The sequence below is a fragment of the Dinoponera quadriceps genome, unplaced genomic scaffold (assembly GCF_001313825.1).
Source record: "Dinoponera quadriceps isolate SergipeBrazil2010 unplaced genomic scaffold, ASM131382v1 scaffold566, whole genome shotgun sequence".
In the NCBI taxonomy this organism is placed as follows: domain Eukaryota; kingdom Metazoa; phylum Arthropoda; class Insecta; order Hymenoptera; family Formicidae; genus Dinoponera; species Dinoponera quadriceps.
In genome coordinates, this window is record NW_014555972.1 from 4,245,711 (window position 1) to 4,265,608 (window position 19,898).

At 56.6% G+C, this 19,898-nt stretch overlaps 1 protein-coding gene across 4 annotated transcripts; it reads left to right on the top strand.

Annotated features, from left to right (window-relative positions):
- Nucleotides 1-204: 204 nt before the first annotated feature.
- On the top strand, nucleotides 205-18,910 carry LOC106746180 (E3 ubiquitin-protein ligase HERC2). 4 transcript variants are annotated; one of them, XM_014622448.1, is made up of 14 exons: nucleotides 205-463; nucleotides 897-1,535; nucleotides 1,764-1,964; nucleotides 2,199-2,409; nucleotides 2,589-2,858; nucleotides 2,927-5,951; nucleotides 6,369-14,475; nucleotides 14,607-14,930; nucleotides 15,315-15,624; nucleotides 15,842-16,563; nucleotides 16,898-17,336; nucleotides 17,427-17,650; nucleotides 17,767-17,921; nucleotides 18,033-18,266. In XM_014622448.1, exons 2-14 carry the CDS (start codon nucleotides 1,331-1,333, stop codon nucleotides 18,264-18,266), a joined length of 14,427 nt encoding a protein of 4,808 aa, XP_014477934.1. In that variant the 5' UTR covers nucleotides 205-463; nucleotides 897-1,330. The 4 variants fall into 4 exon arrangements, with proteins under 4 accessions (XP_014477934.1, XP_014477932.1, XP_014477933.1 ...); XM_014622446.1 differs by lacking the exon at nucleotides 205-463 and adding an exon at nucleotides 644-725; XM_014622447.1 differs by lacking the exon at nucleotides 205-463 and adding an exon at nucleotides 783-805.
- The last annotated feature ends 988 nt before the right edge of the window (nucleotides 18,911-19,898 follow it).

Sequence of the window (19,898 nt, forward strand, 5' to 3'; positions counted from 1 at the left end):
GCAACAAATAGCCTGCACTTTATAGTCGCGTCAAGTTGCACCATTTTGCACTTCGGATGAAGTAGACACAGTCCGGCGTTCGGCGAAAGAGAGAAGAAATCAAAAAAGATTGCAAGATAGTGCAGAGAGAGAGAACTCTAAAGAGCAGTCCGAGCATCAGCCAATAGCAGCGTTGGGGTATTTAAACCCAATATTGCCGTCATCGACGGCGCTAATGACATCGGCGCATATGATTGGCTGTGTATTGCCTGGCAGTTTTGCCGATTGCTACGTAAGTGGCGTGAATGTGTGTGCGCCTATATATGCGTGTGTATGAGAGTGTCCGTTTATAGCGCCATAATCAATACGCGCGTGATGCGTATATACGGTGTGCACTAGTCACCGAATCCGCAAGATGCACAAGGATGTACACATATAAACAGCGCGAAAGGTGGAACGGACACTCGATGGAAACACTCGAGAGGTAGATCCAATGTGAACCTAACCTAATCGCACGGCGAAATAACGAGCTGACAGTGGTTTTGACACGTCGTGAGACACACACGTACATACACCACATACCCACCTATGCACACGCGTACACCTACACGCACGACGCCGACGATGTTCGCACGTGCGTGTTCGATTACCGCGCTATCGTGCGAATACTGGCGATACTAGTGTAGTGGCAATCGGTGGGTAATCGAACAGCCGATCACACCGGATCTCTGCGAGGACTGCGGCGGGTGTGTACAAGCGTACGTCGCGTGTGTGTGCGTGCGAGTATGTGTGTGTGCGTGTTTGTCGGGTTTGTTGTGTGTCGCGTGTATGTCAAAATAACGAAACTCGGATGTCACAACATTCGAGCGACTCTTTAATTTGGATCACGGTTAATCAGCGACGATGGATGTTTACAGATGATGCGGGCTGGTTAGAGGAGACGGGAGAGAGACGGGGCGAGTAAAAACTTTCGGGCGAGAAATCGCGGACGGTGCCAGTCGTTAACCTCCCGAGCGGATTCTGTGCTGTGTTGAGATTCGCCTGGTCGTCGTCAGCTCGGGAGCTCGCAAGGAGGAACCGTATTCATTTATCGCATCGAAATCACGTCCGGCCCGAAAACTCGACTCCGTACTTGAGTAATTGATGCTTAGTGCTCGAAGCAACGTTTTCTATTTATCGATCTGACGAGAGATTAATTGATATCTTGCGATGGAAGCGAGGAGGAGAAATGATCTTACCTAAGACAGTCATTGCTCTTAACTGAATCTCAGTGTAATCCGATGCATTATTTATGCCTGAATATCGATGAATTAGCGGCTGTATACTGAGAAGCTATAAGGAGAGTACATATATGATAGATAAAATGAGTAGCCAATTAAATATAACACTTAGACCCGATCTAAGATTGGACACGAAGTGGCTGAAGACTGACTTACAACGATTCCTTAACCGTGATGGATTGGCCGAGATGTGGAACGAGATGGTGCGGGACGGAGAACTTATTGGATCCTTCAGTGACGGCCTGATCAATTTCGTTGGAATTCAAGCGAAGAAGGGTATGTATAGACCATCCAGCCGGATATCAGGCAGATATTTGCTTAGCTCATCAGTTTTGGGTGAAATCTGTTTTATAATGTCACCTGTTATTTACATTATTTGTTCTACTTGTTATTTATCTTATTTTTATTTGCACTCTGTCACGTTCTTATTCGCTTTGTTATTTTACCTGACAACAGAATACAACTGCTAACAGATACTAATTTCTCTTATTGTTACCTCGGCAGGTAACAATGGGCGTTATTACTGTGGTATGAGAGTATTAACTTGTCTGTGCTGTGATGGGATCTGCGGTCCACAACATGGCTGCAATTGTGTACCTTGCCAAAAGCTCGACGAAGAGGAAGCGGCAAGAACAGCAGCGATGGTTGAGAAGGCTATACCTGCCCGGCGGATAATGGACTCATGGCTGTGGGGACCACCACCATGTAAACACATTTGTATTGATATGCTAATCGTTGGTTTATTTTAAAGAATTTGCACACACTAGAATAATCAAGTGTATTTACACACAAAGGGATGTCCCCACATGCAACTTCAATATGGATTTCGGCGAATTGTATGTTTTGATTGATAAATATAGTCGTGCATATTTTCATATACTTTACCAAACTTATATCTATGCATGTATTTATATTCACATCTCTTTTTTTCCTTTTTAGCACTCGGTGACTTGAGAAACTGTATCGACTCGTCGATAAAGGAGCAGCGGAAGCTGTGCTGCGAAGTCGCAAACAGCACATTATCAGCGACGCGTTTGAGACAACGATTGATAATCGCCCGGAGATATTTCACCGCCTTGTCGCGTCATAAGCCGCAAGAGATCAGGGATAGCTCGAGTTTACCAAAGCCTATCGGAAAATTGCTGAAAACGTTGAGTATATGCCGCCGAAATCGGCCAAATACGTGTTGCAGCAAATGCTTTGTAGGGATATTTTTGCTGAAAGCACCATTTTCACCGGAGCACGTTGTGCTTATTACGTTTTCGTAATACAAAACTCGTGCCGTTAGCATGCTAACGTTAGAGCTTAAAGACACTTCGTAAATTGCAGGCCTAACGAAAAGGTGGTGCCTAACGAGAAGGCGACTCTAGGATTGGCGCGCGTCGGTTCGCGCGCCGCACTCAATTTCTCGTTCGCGTACTTGAGAAGAGCCTGGCGGTCCGGAGAGGACGTCGAGTTCTGTAGCGAGTTGCTCACCGAGTCACTGGAGGCGTTGCAATCGTTACCCGAGGCGACTCTCTTCGACGAAAGTAACGTTTCTCCGATCTGGTTAGAAGTCGTCGAAAGGTCGGCCAAATTTCTCCGACAAGTCGTCACCGGGTACGTGTCGCTCTTACGATTAATTATCGCCCATGCACACGCATTCGTGATGTCATACTTGTCCTTAGAGAGGTAACCACCGGACGATCATGGCGTTCTGTGCCGTTGTCGGATCAGCACACGGCGCTCTGCCTGTTGCTGGAGCTGGTCGCACAAAGAGCCACCCTGTCCAGCCTGCTGGACTCGGTGGTGTTGCTGCTGCACCTCAGTAGCAAAAACAAGAATCAGGACAACCGAGTAACGCCACCCGGCAGCACGGCGCCGCTCGTCCCGCTGTTGCGACGGCTGAACAAGATTCCGGTTACGGTGTCCTACAGGCTCTTCGAGCCGCCCGTGCCGGGACCCTGCGAAGTTCTGCTCAAGTACCTGCAACTGCCGGACGACGACGGCATATCGGTCGACCTGAGGAAAGCCGCGGTCATCATAATGTGCAACCTCAGCAGGCTGGCCTCTCCCCTCTTACCGGACGTCCGGGCCGAGTACGAGTTCCCTACGAACGGGAGCGGCGGGTATTCGCGGCAGCAGGTGTTGGCTTGGGGCTGCGTCAAGTTCGGCAACGGCTCCTCCGTCGTTTACTGCGACGCGATCGCCGAGCTGGGGGTGAAGCAGCTGTGCTGCACCGAGCGGGCGTTACTGATACTGACCACGAGCGGCCACGTTTACATGATGTATTACGGATCGGAGACCCAGTATCCGCAGAAGGTGAACGGCTTCACGAACAAGCAGGTCTCGATGATCGCCTCTCACTCGGACGGCAAGCATTACTTGGCGCTGACGCGGGACAACTGCGTGTATTCCTGGGGCAACGGGGACGGCGGTAGACTCGGGCACGGCGACAACATCTCCCACGACGAGCCGAAGATGATCGAGGCGCTCCTGGAGAAGAGCATCGTGTTCATAACGTGCGGCAGCACGTACTCGGCGGCCCTGAGCGCCAGCGGCGAGCTGTACACCTGGGGAAGAGGGAACTACGGCAGGCTGGGCCACGGTAACAACGACGACATCACCGTGCCGACCTTGGTGACGGCGCTGAAGGGTCACAAGGTCGTGCACGTGGCCTGCGGCAGCGGCGACTCCCAGACTCTTTGCGTCACCGCTTCCGGCATAGTGTTCTCGTGGGGCGACGGCGATTACGGGAAATTGGGCCGTGGCGGCTCGGACGGCTCGAAGACGCCCAAGATCGTCGACAAGCTGCTGGACATCAACGTCGCGAAGGTGTTCTGCGGCGGCCAGTTCTCCGCCGCGCTGACGGCCAGCGGGGAAGTGTACACCTGGGGCAAGGGGGACGCTTATCGTTTGGGCCACGGCAACGAGGAGCACATTAGGTATCCCAAGCTGATCGAGTCGCTGAAGAACAAGAAGATCAAAGACCTGTCCGTGGGCGGCACGCACATACTGGCGCTGACCGAGGATCTGTTGGTCTACGGTTGGGGCAGGAACGACTACGGTCAGGTCGATCCCACGTTGATCCCCGTCGTCACCAAGCCCTCGCTTAGCCACGTCTTTTCCTCGAAGAACGTCATCGGCCTGGCGACCGGGCCAACCCAGAGTTTCGCCTGGTGCTTGTCGACATGGTCGGACCACGCCGTCCGGATGCCCTTCATCATGGACATATGCGAGGAAACGTTTCAGCTGATCGACACGCTCCTGGCCAAGTCCTGCGAGGGCCTCCCCGGCATCCGGCCGCCCACGCAGGATCGCGAGTGCCTCGCGGTGGCCACGCTGAATCTGCTGCAGCTGCAGCTGCAAACCATCCTGATGCACAATATCGACGTCAAGTCGGTCGGGCTCGCCGCCAACTCCACGTTGCTGAACTCCTTGAAGCAACGTTGCGTGAGCCTGGCGAGCGCGACCGGCATCCTGGCGACGATACAGGAGGCGGCGCAACACGTCCTGAAGACCGGTTGGAGTGTGCTGCTGCCGACGGCGAACGAGCGCGCCAAGACCCTGTCGAGCTTCCTGCCGAACACCATCAACAACGTCGAGCAGTCCGGCGCGGCGAACAACAACGGCCAACGCTTCATGGCGGACCTGCTGGTGTCCAGCCTGATGGCGGACGGCGGACTGGAACTGGCGCTGAAGGCCGCGGTCAAGGCGGAGATCGCCGACATATCGGACGAGAAGGACTTCCTCGTCGACGTCGGTGCGTCGAACGTCGCGAAGGCCAAGAGCGAGACGAGGCAGGCGATGAAGGACGGCTTCAATTCCAGCAAGAACATCACGACCATCTCGTTGCTGCAGCTCATACAGCAGCTGATACGGAACGGCACGTACATCACGCAGTCGAAGCTGCAGCAGGGCGCGTCGCAGCTGCCGCTGCCGAACGAGCAGAACGAGCGGAACGAGCGGAACAAGCATCGGCGCAAGTTCGGCAACTCGCCCAGCCTGAATCTCCTGCTGTGCTTTCAGCGTCTGCTGATCGGCCACGTGTACGAATGCGTCGGCCGCAAGCTGCGCACCAATGACCTCTACGAAGAGATGCTGGGCGCGCAGTCGCTCCTGAGGAAGTACATCGCGCAGATCTGCGAACACGTGACCGAGACGCTGCCGTTGGCGGCCGAGATTGCCGGCCGTTCCGTCAAGGATTTCATCACGGTAATCGGCGTCCTCAAGAACGACATCATCAACGTGCTCTTCTCCGAGCTGGTGGTATGCCTGATACTGCTCAAGGTCGACTGCCCTATGCTGCTGATCGACATGAACTGGATGGAGATGATCGCGCCCGTCCTCGACGCGCTCGACTACTTCATCCGACTGACGCCCGCGATAGAGAAGAACGAGGCGGACGAGCTGTCGTGGCCAGGCATCATCGCGCCCCAACTCGGCAACAAGATCTCCACGCAGGAGGAGCCGACGTTGATACGCTGGGCCGATCTGGAGAACCACAATCGCGACGGCGGCCTCTGGGTGGTGGTGAACAACAACGTCTACGACATACAGGACATCAGGCAGGAGGGCTCGTGGTCGCCCTACGAGGTGCTGCAGAGGTACATCGGACGGGACGACGGCAGCGGGACGCAGCCAGGAGCGCCCAACGGCCCTGCGCCGCCCCGCGGCATGATGGACTCCTGCTTCGTCGGCCATTACTCCCAGGTAGAGATATAGAATCACCGTCAGATTCAAAGTGGCGATTATTTACGGTAAACTTTACGGTAAGATGGCAGTTTATTGTATTAGGTGTACTCGGCGCCTTTTTTTCCGTGAAGTTCCAAGTTTGCTTAGAAAAGGTCAGGTAAAAGTTTAATCTCCGAAGTAATTTCTATTATTTTCCACGACTTTATTCTGTCTATCGGGTAGCTGATGAATAAATAATAGTCAATTAAGGTGTTTTTTTTTTCATCTGAACGGTGCTAGATGCTCCTTCCGAGCTTCGTGTCAAAATTTTCTTGTTCCCCTGGTTCTTTTCTAAATCAACCATTTCACACGGTTTTCCGAAGCCACCGGGCATTTTACCGTAATTTATCGAGTAAAGTCATCGCGAGTCGCTTTCATCATCTCTGTTCCCGCCAGGCCGAGCCCGACGAGAACGCGAGCTTCACGATCGAGGTGACCGACGTCTGCTCGTCCCTCCTGGACACGGAGCGAGCCTTGGGGTTCCTGCTCGGACTGCACGCCTACAGGATGCGGCAGAGTCTGGCGCTGCAGCCGGCGGAGGAGGAGGCCGGCGTCTGGCTGAGCGCGAGTTTCCTGCGGGGCGGCCTGCAGGTCCTGCAGCCGCCGAACCCCTACGAGGAGGAGAAGGACGAGGCGAGGAGCAACACGTCGACCGCCGCGAACTCGCCCACGGAACCGCCGAATCTGCCGATACACACGAAGAACGAGCAGCAGAGGGAGAACGACGATCGCACGGTCGGCTTCGTGCAGGCCTTGGCGGAGGCGCACAAGACCGACGACGCTCACGTGCGCGCGTTCCTCGCGATAATCGACCGGCATCAGAAGGCCGACAACGTGTTCTCGCACGCCGACTTCTACGTCGACCATCCGGTCGAGGAGATCAGTCGCGCCCTCTTGGCCGTGATCATAAAGCACCTCGGCTTGGGCCAACAGGCGCTCGCGCTGGCCGAGGAGGAACTGAAAGCCGCCAACAGCGCGAAACTCACCGCCCCGTTGGCCGACATAATGCGGGCGATCTACCAGGCCAAGTGGAACCTGGTGCGGACCAGGCAGCAGCAGAACAGGAGCTACAAGGAAGTCTGCGCGCCCGCGCAGGAGCGGTGCCGGTTCCTCCTCTACGAGGTGAGGTCGGCGACGAGTTACGAGGTGAAGGGCTTCGAGGATCTCCAGCTGCTGCACACCGACTCCAGGTTCAAGCGAGCCGTCCGCATGGTGATCGCCGACATTCGCAGGAACAAAGCGTCACCGGGCGGCGGCAAGCCGGAGGACATCTTGAACGCGTCGATACAGAACGCCAAGGCGAAGAACAAGCCGGACGAGGACAGCACGACCTCCTCGAAGGAGGGTCTGGCCGCTGCGTCCTCCGCGAAACTGGAGGACATATCGGACATCAAGAACAAGATCATGCAGATGACCGAGAGGATCCGCTACGGGCCGGTGCAGTGGGCCACCGCCGACTACAACGGCCTGACCACCAACATCATCAACTTCGTCATGAACAACGGCATCGGCGGCGACGTCGAGACGCTGCGACGCGCCATGTACTGCCAGATGCAGCGCGCCAAGGTGCGGGAACAGGGTATCCTGATGATGCGCGAGCTCCTGAAGAAGGACTACCTGGTAACGTCGGTGAAGTACTCCCTGCTGAACGGCTGGCTGGGTCTCACGTACGAGAACAAGTCGCTGAGCGACGGCATCACGCATTGCCTCTACAACATACAGCTGACGACTCCTTATCAGAAGTCGAAGGTCATCCTAGCGGAGGCCGAGGTGACCTCGTGGGCAGTGCAGGCGCTACGGGCGTACGTCGTGCAGGCGGAGCTGCCGAATAAGCAGAAGATCAGCGGGAAGAGCAGCCTGAACCAGGGTACCTACACGTGGCTGCGGAAGTTGCCGAGGGCGCGCTTCCTGCTGACCATCCTCGGCATGCTGACCAGCTATCAGTGCGCCAACAAGATCGGCCTGCTCGTCAACTCGGGCCTGCTGTCGAGCGTCTTGACTCTGCTGCGGCAAATCGGTCCGTCGTCCGCGACGAGTTTCTGCGATGCCGGCGAGGACCAAGGCCAGCAGGGTGGCGGCGGCGGCGGCGAGGCCTCGCGGCTGAGGACGGAGATCACGGCGATTTACGAAGACACCATACAGCGGAGCAAGCCGCAGAGCGTTCAGCTCAGCGGCATGGAGCTGGCGGCGCTGATGAAGATCGGCACGCGAGTGGTGCGGGGGGTCGACTGGAAGTGGGGCGATCAGGACGGGCCGCCGCCCGGCGAAGGCAGGGTGATCGGTGAGCTCGGCGAGGACGGCTGGATAAGGGTGCAGTGGGACAACGGGGCGACGAATTCGTACCGTATGGGCAAGGAGGGTAAGTACGACCTGAAGTTGGCCGAGCCGCCGACCCCTCCCGACGACGACAACGACGAGATCGACAGCGACCCGCCGGCCGACGCGGACAATCCGGAGAACGCCGCCTCACGCGGCCGGGAACTGTACCCGACGACCTGTCTGAAGTCCGCCTCGACGACCCTGCTGCGGATAATCCTGCTCTCCTGCGGCATAGAAGCGGACAAGGTGTCCGCGACGTCCATCAAGATCCTGGCGTCCACGCTGCACGGTATAGTATCGGCCGCGAACAAGACCGGCGAGGTTCCGAACACGTCCGTTCAATTGGCGAGGCAGCATCACGAGACCTGGGCGACCTTCGGCCTGCTGAGAGCGATCGCCAGGTCCAAGCAGTTGTGCAAGTCCCTGAGCTCGCAAGCGTGGCTGGACTTCCTGCTGAGCATCGTCGTGGACGAGAGCAAGCCCTGCCTGGAGAAGCAGATCACGGTGACGAGGCTGCTCGCGGCCGTCCTGCCCTCCTGGGCGGTCGAGAGGGACCTGAACGACATGAGGCAGCTGTTGGAGAGGACCTTCGAGATACTCGGCCAGGTGGCGCTCGCCTGCGACATCGGGCCGAACGTCGAGCTCCACTCGAACAAGTGCCGCATGTCCCTGACCGCGTCGTACAGCTCCACCGTGGCGGAGGAACTGATATGGCTGATCAGGCTGCTGCACAGTCTGCCCGGCTGGAACGCGATCATCAACCGCTTCCTCGCGGCGAAACTGGCCCTGACGGCGGAGCTGCTGAGCGACGGGCCGTTGATTCACATACAGATGAACGAGAACGACGGCGAGAACAGTCTGAACATCCAGAGGACCGTGATGGCGACCCTCGTGGTGATCGGCGGCCTGGACAATCGGATAAGGATCGGCGGTCTGGTGAATCACGAGAACGAGCTCGCCATAGTCTGCAGGTTCACGAAGCACTCGAAGCTGGTGGTGCAGCTGCAGGCCGGCGACAGGGCGCGCAAGATCGTGCCGTTTTACGCGGTGAAGCGCGTCACCGAGGTGTTCCAGCTGGACCGGATGCCGCTGACGGAGCAACTGATATCCACCTGGGCCAGCCTGTTCCTGGGCACCACTTCCGGCATGCGGCCGGGCGGTATGCCGGTGATCGCCGGCGTCGTAAACGCCTCGATCCTGCGCACCCAGCAGCAGCAGCTCGCTGCCTTGAACGCCGGCAGGGCTATGCTCGCCTACCAGTCGAAGTTGCGGAGGATCCTCAAGTGTCCGCTGAGCAGCGACGTGAACGACGACGAGCGGCACAGTTGCTGCACGCTCCTGCAGGAGATGCTGTTGCGCTCGACGAAGCCGCAGCCGCTGAAGCCGATCTTCAAGCGGCGAGAAATGGAGGAGGCCGCGCTGGCGGTCTCGCAGTACCTCGCGTCGGAGCTGCGGCACACGCCCATCCAGCGCACCGGGATCACCGCCTCGGACCCGACCACGCCTATATCCGAGTGCTCGTTGGTCTCGTTGACGTCCAGCCAGAAGAGGCACTGCAAGGCGAACGTGGCCGCGAGGAGGAGCTCCGCGGCAGCGTCGGTCAGCCCGCTGGTCGCCCAGCTGGTCGAGATGGGTTTCCACAAGAGGAGCGTGGAGCTGGCGATCAAGAGCCTGAGCGTCGGCGAGCAGGGCAGCGTGACCGCCGAGAGCGTGGTGGGCTGGCTGCTGGAGAATCCGGACGCCGCGCTCAGCGACACGGAGACCCTGTCCAGTCCGGACGGGCTGACCGACATCGACGACTCGATCAGCGAGGACATGGACGACTCGCCGTCCGCGCAGGAGACCGCCTCCACGATGGGCGGCGCGCCGCCGCCCACGTACATGAAGCGCTCGGACTTCCTGTCGGTGGACGAGTACGCGATCTACGTGCGGGACAACGTGGTGCCGGGTATGCTGGTGCGATGCTGCAAGAGCTACGAGGAGGTGGAGTACGGCGACGTCGGCCAGGTGGTGAAGATCGATCCGGAGGGCCTGCACGATCTGAACGCGCAGGTCGCGTGGCAACGCAGGGGCAGCATGTACTGGGTGCGCTTCATCCACATAGAGCTGCTGGGCCACCCCCCCTCCCTGCCCGGGCCGCCGACGCTGAAGGTCGGCGACAAGGTGCGCGTGAAGGCGTCGGTCGCCGTGCCGAAGTACAAGTGGGGCTCCGTGAATCACCACAGCGTCGGCGTCATCACGGAGATCATCAACAACGGCAAGGAGGTATACGTCGACTTTCCGCAGCAGGTCGCGTGGACCGGCTGCGTCGCCGAGATGGAGAAGGTGCCGTCCTGCCATCACTCGGTCATCTGCAACTCCTGCTGCCTATCGCCGATCTCCGGGCCCCGGTTCAAGTGCAAGTACTGCGACAACTACAACCTTTGCGAGAACTGCTTCTACACGAAGCGGTCCCACCGGCACGGCTTCAACAGGATCGCCGAGCCCGGCTCCGCGGCGGTCTACGCCGGCAAGCCGGGCAGGTACCACCGGCAGGATCTGACGGAGCCGTCCCTGATCGAGGACTGGTCCAAGTGCATCCGGACTCTGAGCGTGTCGTCGCGGGAGAACTGGGCGACCCGACTGGTGGACGGCTCCGGCAAGTACTGGCAGAGCTGCGGCTCCCAGGGCAAGCATTGGATCCGGCTGGAGATGTTGCCCGGCATCCTGATACATTCCCTCAAGATCATCGCGGACCCGCAGGACAGCAGTTACATGCCGTCGGTGGTGGCGGTGAACGCGGGCGACTCGTTCGTCAGCCTGGTGGAGCTGACGACGATAAGCGTGCGCCACTCGGACACCAGCGTCACGCTGCTGCAGGACATGAAGGAGTACTACCCGTGCGTCGAGATCGCGATCAAGCAGTGCAGAAACGGCGGGATAGACTGCAAGATCCACGGTCTGCGCGTCGTAGGGCGCAAGAGGGTGTTCGAGAACCAGCTGACCACCTCGGTCTCGTTCCTCGCGTCCGACTGGGAGGTCCTGCAGGAGCAGGTGACGGCGCAACGCGGCACCGATGCGCCGCCCCAGCAGTCGGCCGTCTACGTCTGGGGTCTGAACGACAAGGACCAGCTGGGCGGCCTGAAGGGCTCGAAGATCAAGGTGCCGGTGTACAGCGAGGTGCTGTCCAAGCTGAAGCCGATTCACATAGCCGGCGGCAGCAAGACCCTCTTCATCGTCAGTCAGGAAGGCAAGCTCTACGCGTGCGGGGAAGGTACGAACGGCAGGCTGGGTCTGGGGGACGACAACAACATCTGCGAGCCGAAGCCGATACCCTTTCTCAGCCAGTACGTGATCAAGAAGGTGGCGGTGCACTCGGGCGGGAAGCACGCCCTCGCTCTCACCCAGGACGGCAAAGTGTTCTCGTGGGGCGAGGGCGAGGACGGCAAGCTGGGTCACGGGAACTGCACGACGCTGGACAAGCCACGGCTGATCGAGTCGCTCAAGTCGAAGAGAATCCGCGACATCGCGTGCGGCTCCGGGCACTCGGCGGCGATCGCCAGCAACGGCGAGCTCTACACCTGGGGCCTGGGCGAATACGGTAGGCTGGGCCACGGCGACACCGGCACGCAGACGAAGCCCAAACTGGTGCAGGCGTTGAGCGGCCAGAGGGTGGTGCAGGTGGCCTGCGGCAGCAGGGACGCGCAGACCATGGCCCTGACCGCCGACGGCTGCGTCTACACCTGGGGCGACGGGGACTTCGGCAAGCTCGGACGGGGCGGGAGCGACGGCTGTTACACGCCTTTGCTGGTGGACCGACTGAACGGCCTGGGAGTCGTTCAGGTCGAATGCGGCGCCCAGTTCTCCCTCGCTCTGACCAAGTACGGCGAGGTGTGGACGTGGGGGAAGGGCGACTACTTTCGTCTCGGCCACGGCAACGATCACCACGTGAGGAAGCCCACGCTGGTCGAGGGTCTGCGGGGGAAGAAGATCGTTCACGTGGCGGTCGGGGCGTTGCACTGTCTCGCGGTAACCGACACCGGCCAGGTGTACGCGTGGGGCGACAACGACCACGGGCAGCAGGGCAACGGCACCACGATCGTCAACAGGAAGCCGTCGTTGGTGCACGAGCTGGAGGACGCGAGGGTGAACCGGGTGTCTTGCGGGTCGAGTCACAGCATCGCCTGGGTGTTGGTGGACCAGCCGACGAACGGCAATCAGGAGCCGGTCACGTTCCAGACGGCGAGAGATCCGCTGGGTCAGATGTGCCTGGGCCTGGGTAACGTGGCGGAGCAGGCCGGGGCGGTGGCGACGACTGGCAACGCCGTCGCCAGCCGACCGTCCCTCGCCAGTATAATACTCTCGTTGGAGAGCAACGTCGCGAAGCAGCAGGCTCTGCAGCACGTGATAAACGCCCTCCTCATAATGCAGGCGCGCACGGCGATAGTCACGGCCCTGCAGAGCCACTCGACCCTGACCGACCTCGACCGCGCCCCGGCGAAGCACACGCCTTTGACGGACGTGCCGCCGTCGGCGGCGGATGCCGGCATGACCTCGAGCACGGAGCACGCGGTTTACCAGAACGTCGGCGACATCGCGCAAGGCGGGGGCGAGGCGCCGGCGAACGTCGCCGAGGCGGCGAACGTGCCGACCAGTCCCAGGATGACTCCGGAGTCCGAGGACTTCCCGCTGGCGATGTTCCCGTCCATGTCGAGCTCGAGCGTGTCGTCGCGCGCCTCGAAGATGTCGACGGGCGCGATGAGCGTGATCGCGGCCACCCTGACGTCGAACGCGCAGGTGGTGGGCGAGGGCGCCGCCACCGACTCCGGCCTCGACGAGTTCACGTCGGCGTTGACGGAGGACGACGCCAGGGTGCTGGTGGACCTGCTGAAGCTGGCGGTGGCCAATCGGGTCTGCACGTCCGCCAAGGAGACCATCTCGACGGTGCTGATCGCCCTGGGCAAGGTGAACTGCACGATCGGCGGCATGCTGCTGGAGCAGTGCGTGACCGAGCTGGAGGACACCGCGGCGAACAGCAACTGCGTGAGCAACACGCCGCAGTCGGTGGTGCAGGAGACGCCGCATCCGTACATAGACGACACGACGTTGACCGGCAGCGTGAAGATCCCCGGCGCCGAGGCGCTGCGCGTCGAGTTCGACAGGCAGTGCTCGACGGAGAAGCGGCACGACCCGCTCACGATCATGGACGGCAGCGGCCGGGTGGTGGCGGTGCGATCCGGCCGCGAGTGGACCGAGTGGTCCTCCGACATCAGGATCCAGGGGGACGAGCTGAGGTGGCGCTTCTCCTCGGACGGCTCCGTCAACGGCTGGGGCTGGCGGTTCACGGTGCACCCGGTGCTGACGACCCTCGCGCCGTACGAGCTCGGCTCCGACCGAGCGGTGCTCTCCCAACCGACCATAGCCGTGGCGGAGCACCTGCTGATGGACAACAGCCTGATCAATTCCGACAGGAACGTCGCCTCCCGCCTGGCGACCGCGCTCGCTCAGTGCAGCCAGCTGAGCACCCTGTCCGCCCAGCAGAGGATGTGGGCGCTGAAAAAGCTGCAGGTGGTCTACACCAACGGGCCGGGGATCAAGCCCGAAGTCGCCCTGTCCTCTCTGCTCGGCTCGTTGCCGCAGGCCCTCCTCAGGCAGTACGCTTACGAGGACCCGCTGGTCCGGGGCGGCAAGCAGCTGATGCACAGCGACTTCTTCAAGGTCCTCGTGGCGCTGGCGTGCGACCTCGAGCTGGACGCCATGCCGTGCTGCGCCGAGGTGCACAAGTGGTCCTGGTTCCGCAGGTATTGCTTGGCGGCGCGCGTCGCCAAGTCCCTGGTGAACCGCACTCCCCTGCCCAGAGCGTTCTGCTACGAGGTGACCAAGCAGCTCAACGAGATGACCACGGACGGGGACGCGGAGTGCGGCAAGGACCACGAGAATCACGGTATATTCAAGCAAGGCCACGACGAGCAACTGCTGCAATGGCTGAATCGCAGACCGGAGGACTGGACGCTGTCGTGGGACGGATCGGGCGCGATTTACGGCTGGGGCCACAACCACAGGGGTCAATTGGGCGGCTTGGAAGGCGCCAAGATCAAGCTACCGGCACCATGCGAGAGCCTATCGGCGCTCAGGCCGATTCAGCTGGCCGGGGGTGAACAGACCCTTTTCGCGGTAACGGCCGATGGAAAGGTTTACTCGACCGGTAGAGAAATTATTCTTTCTTATTTTTATTTATGTCACTTCTATGCGTCAGTTGATCCAATAGAGATGCACAGATAGATCTTTTTAATAGATAGTAGATTTTAATAGATAATAGATCGTTTTTTATTGCAGGTTACGGTGCTGCAGGACGCCTCGGGATTGGAGGAACGGATTCCGTCATGGTCCCGACGTTATTAGAATCGATACAACACGTATTCATCAAGAAGGTGGCTGTGAACTCGGGCGGCAAGCATTGCCTCGCCCTGAGCTCAGAGGGTCACGTGTACTCGTGGGGCGAGGGCGACGACGGCAAGCTGGGACACGGCAATAGACTATCGTACGATCGGCCGAAACTGATCGAGGACTTGCTCGGCATCGAGATCGTCGACATAGCTTGCGGTGGTCACCATAGCGCCGCCATCACGAGCGCCGGTTGGTTGTACACCTGGGGCAAAGGTACGATTAAGCCCGGAAGGAGGGTCGAGTGCTTCTTTTCTCGACGACTCGGACGATTTTGATGTAACATGATGCGCCTTTGGCTTCAAACTATGACGAAAGTGTTATTTATGCAAATGTATACATGCACACATGGTTTTGTAATTAACTTTAATAAGTGAATTTAACATGACATTAACTTAACGTTGAATTAAGTTAGTCTTTGTTTAAGTAATTTTCAACTCTCAACTTAGTTGAAAATAAAAATTAACTTGCTCCAAGCCTGCTCATATCACACATAATTTCTAATGAGTTATTAGTCTCTTTCAGCCAACAAGTTAATCCTTCTCACGGTTTTTAACTCGATTATGGAACCCTTGAAGACGCTTAAAAAATCGATTGCAGGACGGTACGGGCGTCTCGGTCACGGCGACAGCGACGACCAGTTACGACCGAAGGTGGTGGAGGCTTTGCAGGACTACAAGGTGATCGACGTGGCCTGCGGGAGCGGCGACGCGCAGACACTCTGCGTGACCGACGACGATAACGTGTGGAGTTGGGGCGACGGTGACTACGGCAAGTTAGGCAGGGGCGGTAGCGACGGTTGCAAGATTCCCTTGAAGATCGACTCGTTGGCCGGACTCGGTGTCATCAAAGTCGAGTGCGGCAGCCAGTTCTCCGTCGCCTTAACACGATCCGGAGCGGTCTACACCTGGTGAGTAACAACACCCAGCTTTTATGTTTTATATATTTCCATTTGATCAAGTTAGTTTTTCTTTAGATAACTTTCAATTCTTGACTTGATTAGGAAATAAATATAAATTCATCCAAGCCTGCTCGCACATCATTTCTAAGCGAGTTGCTTGTTTTTCTCTTTTTCAACCGACGAGTTAATCATTTACGCGTTTTCTCGCTCGGTTATATGCGCGCAGGGGCAAGGGAGACTATCATCGTCTGGGTCACGGCACGGACGACCATGTGCGAAGACCACGGAAGGTGGCCGCGCTGCAAGGGAAGAAGATCATTTCGATCGCTACGGGCTCGTTGCACTGCGTCGCTTGTTCCGACAAGGGTGAGGTCTTCACTTGGGGCGACAATGACGAGGGACAGCTCGGCGACGGCACTACAAGCGCCCTGCAGAGGCCACGATTGGTGCACGCGTTGCAGGGCAAGAAGATCACGAGAGTAGCGTGCGGCAGTGCGCATACGTTAGCCTGGAGCACGGCGAAGGCCACGCAGAGCAGAATGCCGGCGTCCGCGCCTATGGAGTACGACCTGGTGAAGGAGATACCGTTCTCCGTGCTGCGCAACAGACTGGTACTGCTGCACCACTTCGCCGAGCTCCTGTGCCCCTCCTTGGCGATGTTTCCGACTACCGGATACATCGGCCTGGACAAACTCGGCCCTATGCTGGTTTACACCATCAAAGAGGCGACCTTCCGCAAAGTCGTGCAAGCCACGATGGTGAGGGACCGCCAACACGGGCCCGTGATCGAACTGAACAGGATACAGGTGAAGAGAGCGAGAGGAAAGGGCGGCTACGCCGGTCCGGACGGTATCAAATCGGTCTTCGGTCAGATGGTATCCAAGATGTCCCTCCTGACGCAAGACGTGCTGTTTCTACCTCATAGAGTGTGGAAAGTGAAATTCGTCGGTGCGTATTCGCGTGATCTTCCGAATGGCGAGACGTTCCGACGAAATGGCTCAACGCTCTCCGGAGTAGCCAGCCGAGATCTCCGCGTTGACATAGTAGCGGCATAGTTCGGGAGCCGAGCCTTAAGATTCCTGTTTTTTCGTTGAACAATTCGTTGGAAATTAAAAGAATGTGTCGACAAAGCGATGCGATCGATCGAGCACACGTTTGTAAAATATTCCGAAGACTTTCCTTTTATCTTAACAATCGATAAGTAGACAATAAGTGAATAAATAAATAATAAATAGATAACAAAATAGAAGATAGCCGGGAGTCTAAAATATCGCGATTTCAGGGGAAAGCGTCGACGACTGCGGCGGAGGCTACAGCGAGAGCATAGCGGAGATGTGCGACGAATTGCAGAACGGCTCGCTGCCGTTGCTCATGCCTACGCCGAACGGCCGCGACGACAACGGCACCAATCGCGACTGCTTCCTGCTAAACTCGTTCTCCGAGTCGCAGCTGCACATGACGATGTTCCAGTTCCTGGGCATCCTGATGGGCATCGCCATCAGAACGGGCAGCCCGTTGAGCCTGAATCTAGCCGAGCCGGTTTGGAAGCAACTCGCCGGTATGCCTCTGACGCCGTCGGATCTGACGGAGATCGACAGGGACTACGTTCCTGGCTTGCTCTGCATCAGAGACATGAACCCGGACGAGAAAGTCTTTCAGACGTTGGAGATGCCGTTCTCCACACCGTCCGCCTCCGGACACGACGTGATACTGTCCAACAGGTACCGCGAGCGATGCATTCACTGCGGTGCAATTGCGTATACCGTGAGAAGTGAATTCTTCAATACGTTGCTTGTTGTGAATTTTCGCAGATATCTCAAAATAACGCCGGATAACAGGCAGGAGTACGTGAGGCTGGCGTTAGATTATAGATTACACGAATTCGACGCTCAAGTAGCGGCCGTACGGGAAGGTTTATCCAAAGTTGTTCCTGTGCCCCTCTTGGCATTGTTTAGCGGGCCCGAGCTTGAAACAATGGTTTGCGGTAGTCCAGACATACAAATTAATTTATTGAAGTCCGTTGCAACGTATAAAGGTACGCCCTTAAACATTTATATCGTGTCATCCAAATTTTCTCTTCTATAGAAGTTCCTTTGCGCGTGCGCACACAATCCAGTGTAGAATGTAACATTCGAGGCATCATTCTTACAGGTATCGAGCCAAGCGCTCCGCTTATCCAATGGTTCTGGGACGTCATGGAGGAGTTCTCCAATCAAGAGCGATCGCTTTTCCTCCGTTTTGTTTGGGGCAGAACACGTTTACCGCGCACAATCGCAGATTTCCGAGGCAGGGACTTCGTTTTACAAGTAAGGAGGCGCAGATCTCACATCTCTTATCTGTATTTTCGCAGAATATAAAACGCGACACTCATAGCCACTCTGCGTTCTCATTGGCTTCTTTTTTTCTCTCGCTTCCAGGTGATGGAAAAGTACAACCCACCGGACCATTTTCTTCCCGAAAGCTACACCTGCTTTTTCCTTCTGAAAATGCCGAGATACTCGTGCAAGGCCATTCTACGGCAAAAGTTGAAGTACGCGATTCACTTTTGTAAAAGCATCGACACGGACGAGTACGCTCGGGTGCAAGCGGCAACTAATTCGGACACCGACGATACAGATAGCTTAGCGAGCGAAGAGCACACGTCGCTTTAAAGCGGAACTCGGGAGCAAAAGGAAGGCAACAAAAGGTTCTGATCTGACATACGTGTAGATCGGCATACTCGTATCGCGTAAGGTACCCGTGACGCACCAATCACCGCGTCGCACGGCACGCAACAACGCGCACGGATAATCGGCGTCACAGGGGTGCGGTGCGAGTATGCAATTTTTTAATTCTTCGACATTTTCTCCTGGATTTAAATTTCCCTGAATTTTACCCTGAATTTCTCCCGAGGGTCCGTATGACGCGGATACCCGCCGTAAAAAAATCGATGCCCAACGAATAATAAACAGCCGAGCGAGTTGCGCGTATTCGACATACCAAAGCGAGATGTCCCCCGAGCTCTGTTTTGAAGTCACCGTCTCTCTCTCTCTCTCTCTCTCTCTCTCTCTCTCTCTCTCTCTCTCNTAATCGAAACGGGTTATTTGTGTTTGAAGTGGCATTTAGTTGACTTCTCTTTACGGATGTGTTCACGGATTTCTCCATAAAGAAAATCCTCCTATTTTTCTTACGCAATATCCTCATCACATTGTGCATAATACTTAAATATATGTACTGCTTTTGTAGCACGTGACCAGTGTACACTGTATAGTAGACGGTAATAACGAGAAGTGAATAAACCAGTAAGTTAAACGGATTTGTCTCTTGATCGGTGAGATCCTCCAGTGAGCAAAATGAGGGATCGATTTTTGGATTTCAGTTTATTTCATATGTTCGTGCTTCCCATCTTTTGTCGTGTACAGAGTGGCCGAGCGTAAGGAGAACGCTAAATATCCCCTTCGTTTTTAATGAGAAATGTATTCAGAGCACGTTTGATTTTAAGTTTCGAAGGAGGAATACCGTGGAAGGGGAATTTTTTTTATGGTGAAATTTTAAGCTTTCGCAGTGTGAGTAAACATTCGATTCGTTGCTTCCGAGTTGACACCGCGTCTTTCGAAAGTTTGTATCCGACAAACACATATTCGGAACAAATATCCTCAGATACGAATCCTCGAAAGACGCGACGCCAACTCGGAAGCCACATCGAATTGTTTTCGATTGCTTTTAAGATCTCCATATTCCCCCCCCCCCCCCCCNGAGATATTTACTCTGTATATTTGGAGAAAAAATAATTTGATTAACTTACGTTCTTGTGTATCAAAGTACACGCCAAGATAATGCCGCGAAAATTTTCAGTATTCGCCATTAGTTTCCTCAAGGCGGCCGGATCGCGCGCTGCAAATGCAAAGTGTCGCAATATTATCTCCGTCGCTTCTTTTTATACATTCGTCTCACGATAATGAATTGCGACACACTCTCGGTCAGCATTTCGTAATTTCTGAATTGATTTGTAATTTTACGCAAAATATTTTATCTTGAATTTCTCTTTTGTATCAACCTCTGCGCTTTCTGCCCCGGCTTTCGACCGATCTCTCTCGGCCTGCTGTTTTATCTCTCGATAGAAGATCGGTATCACGTCGATTTAGCGACGCTTGCATGATATAATTTCTTTCATTCACCGACTGGTGAATACTAGCTCTACGAAAAAGAAGCCGCATCATCGGCTGCGCTATCTCCAACGTGTGACGAAAAATGAGATATTTTCGGCGCGTAACAAAGCATAACAAGAGTGCAACACACTCAAG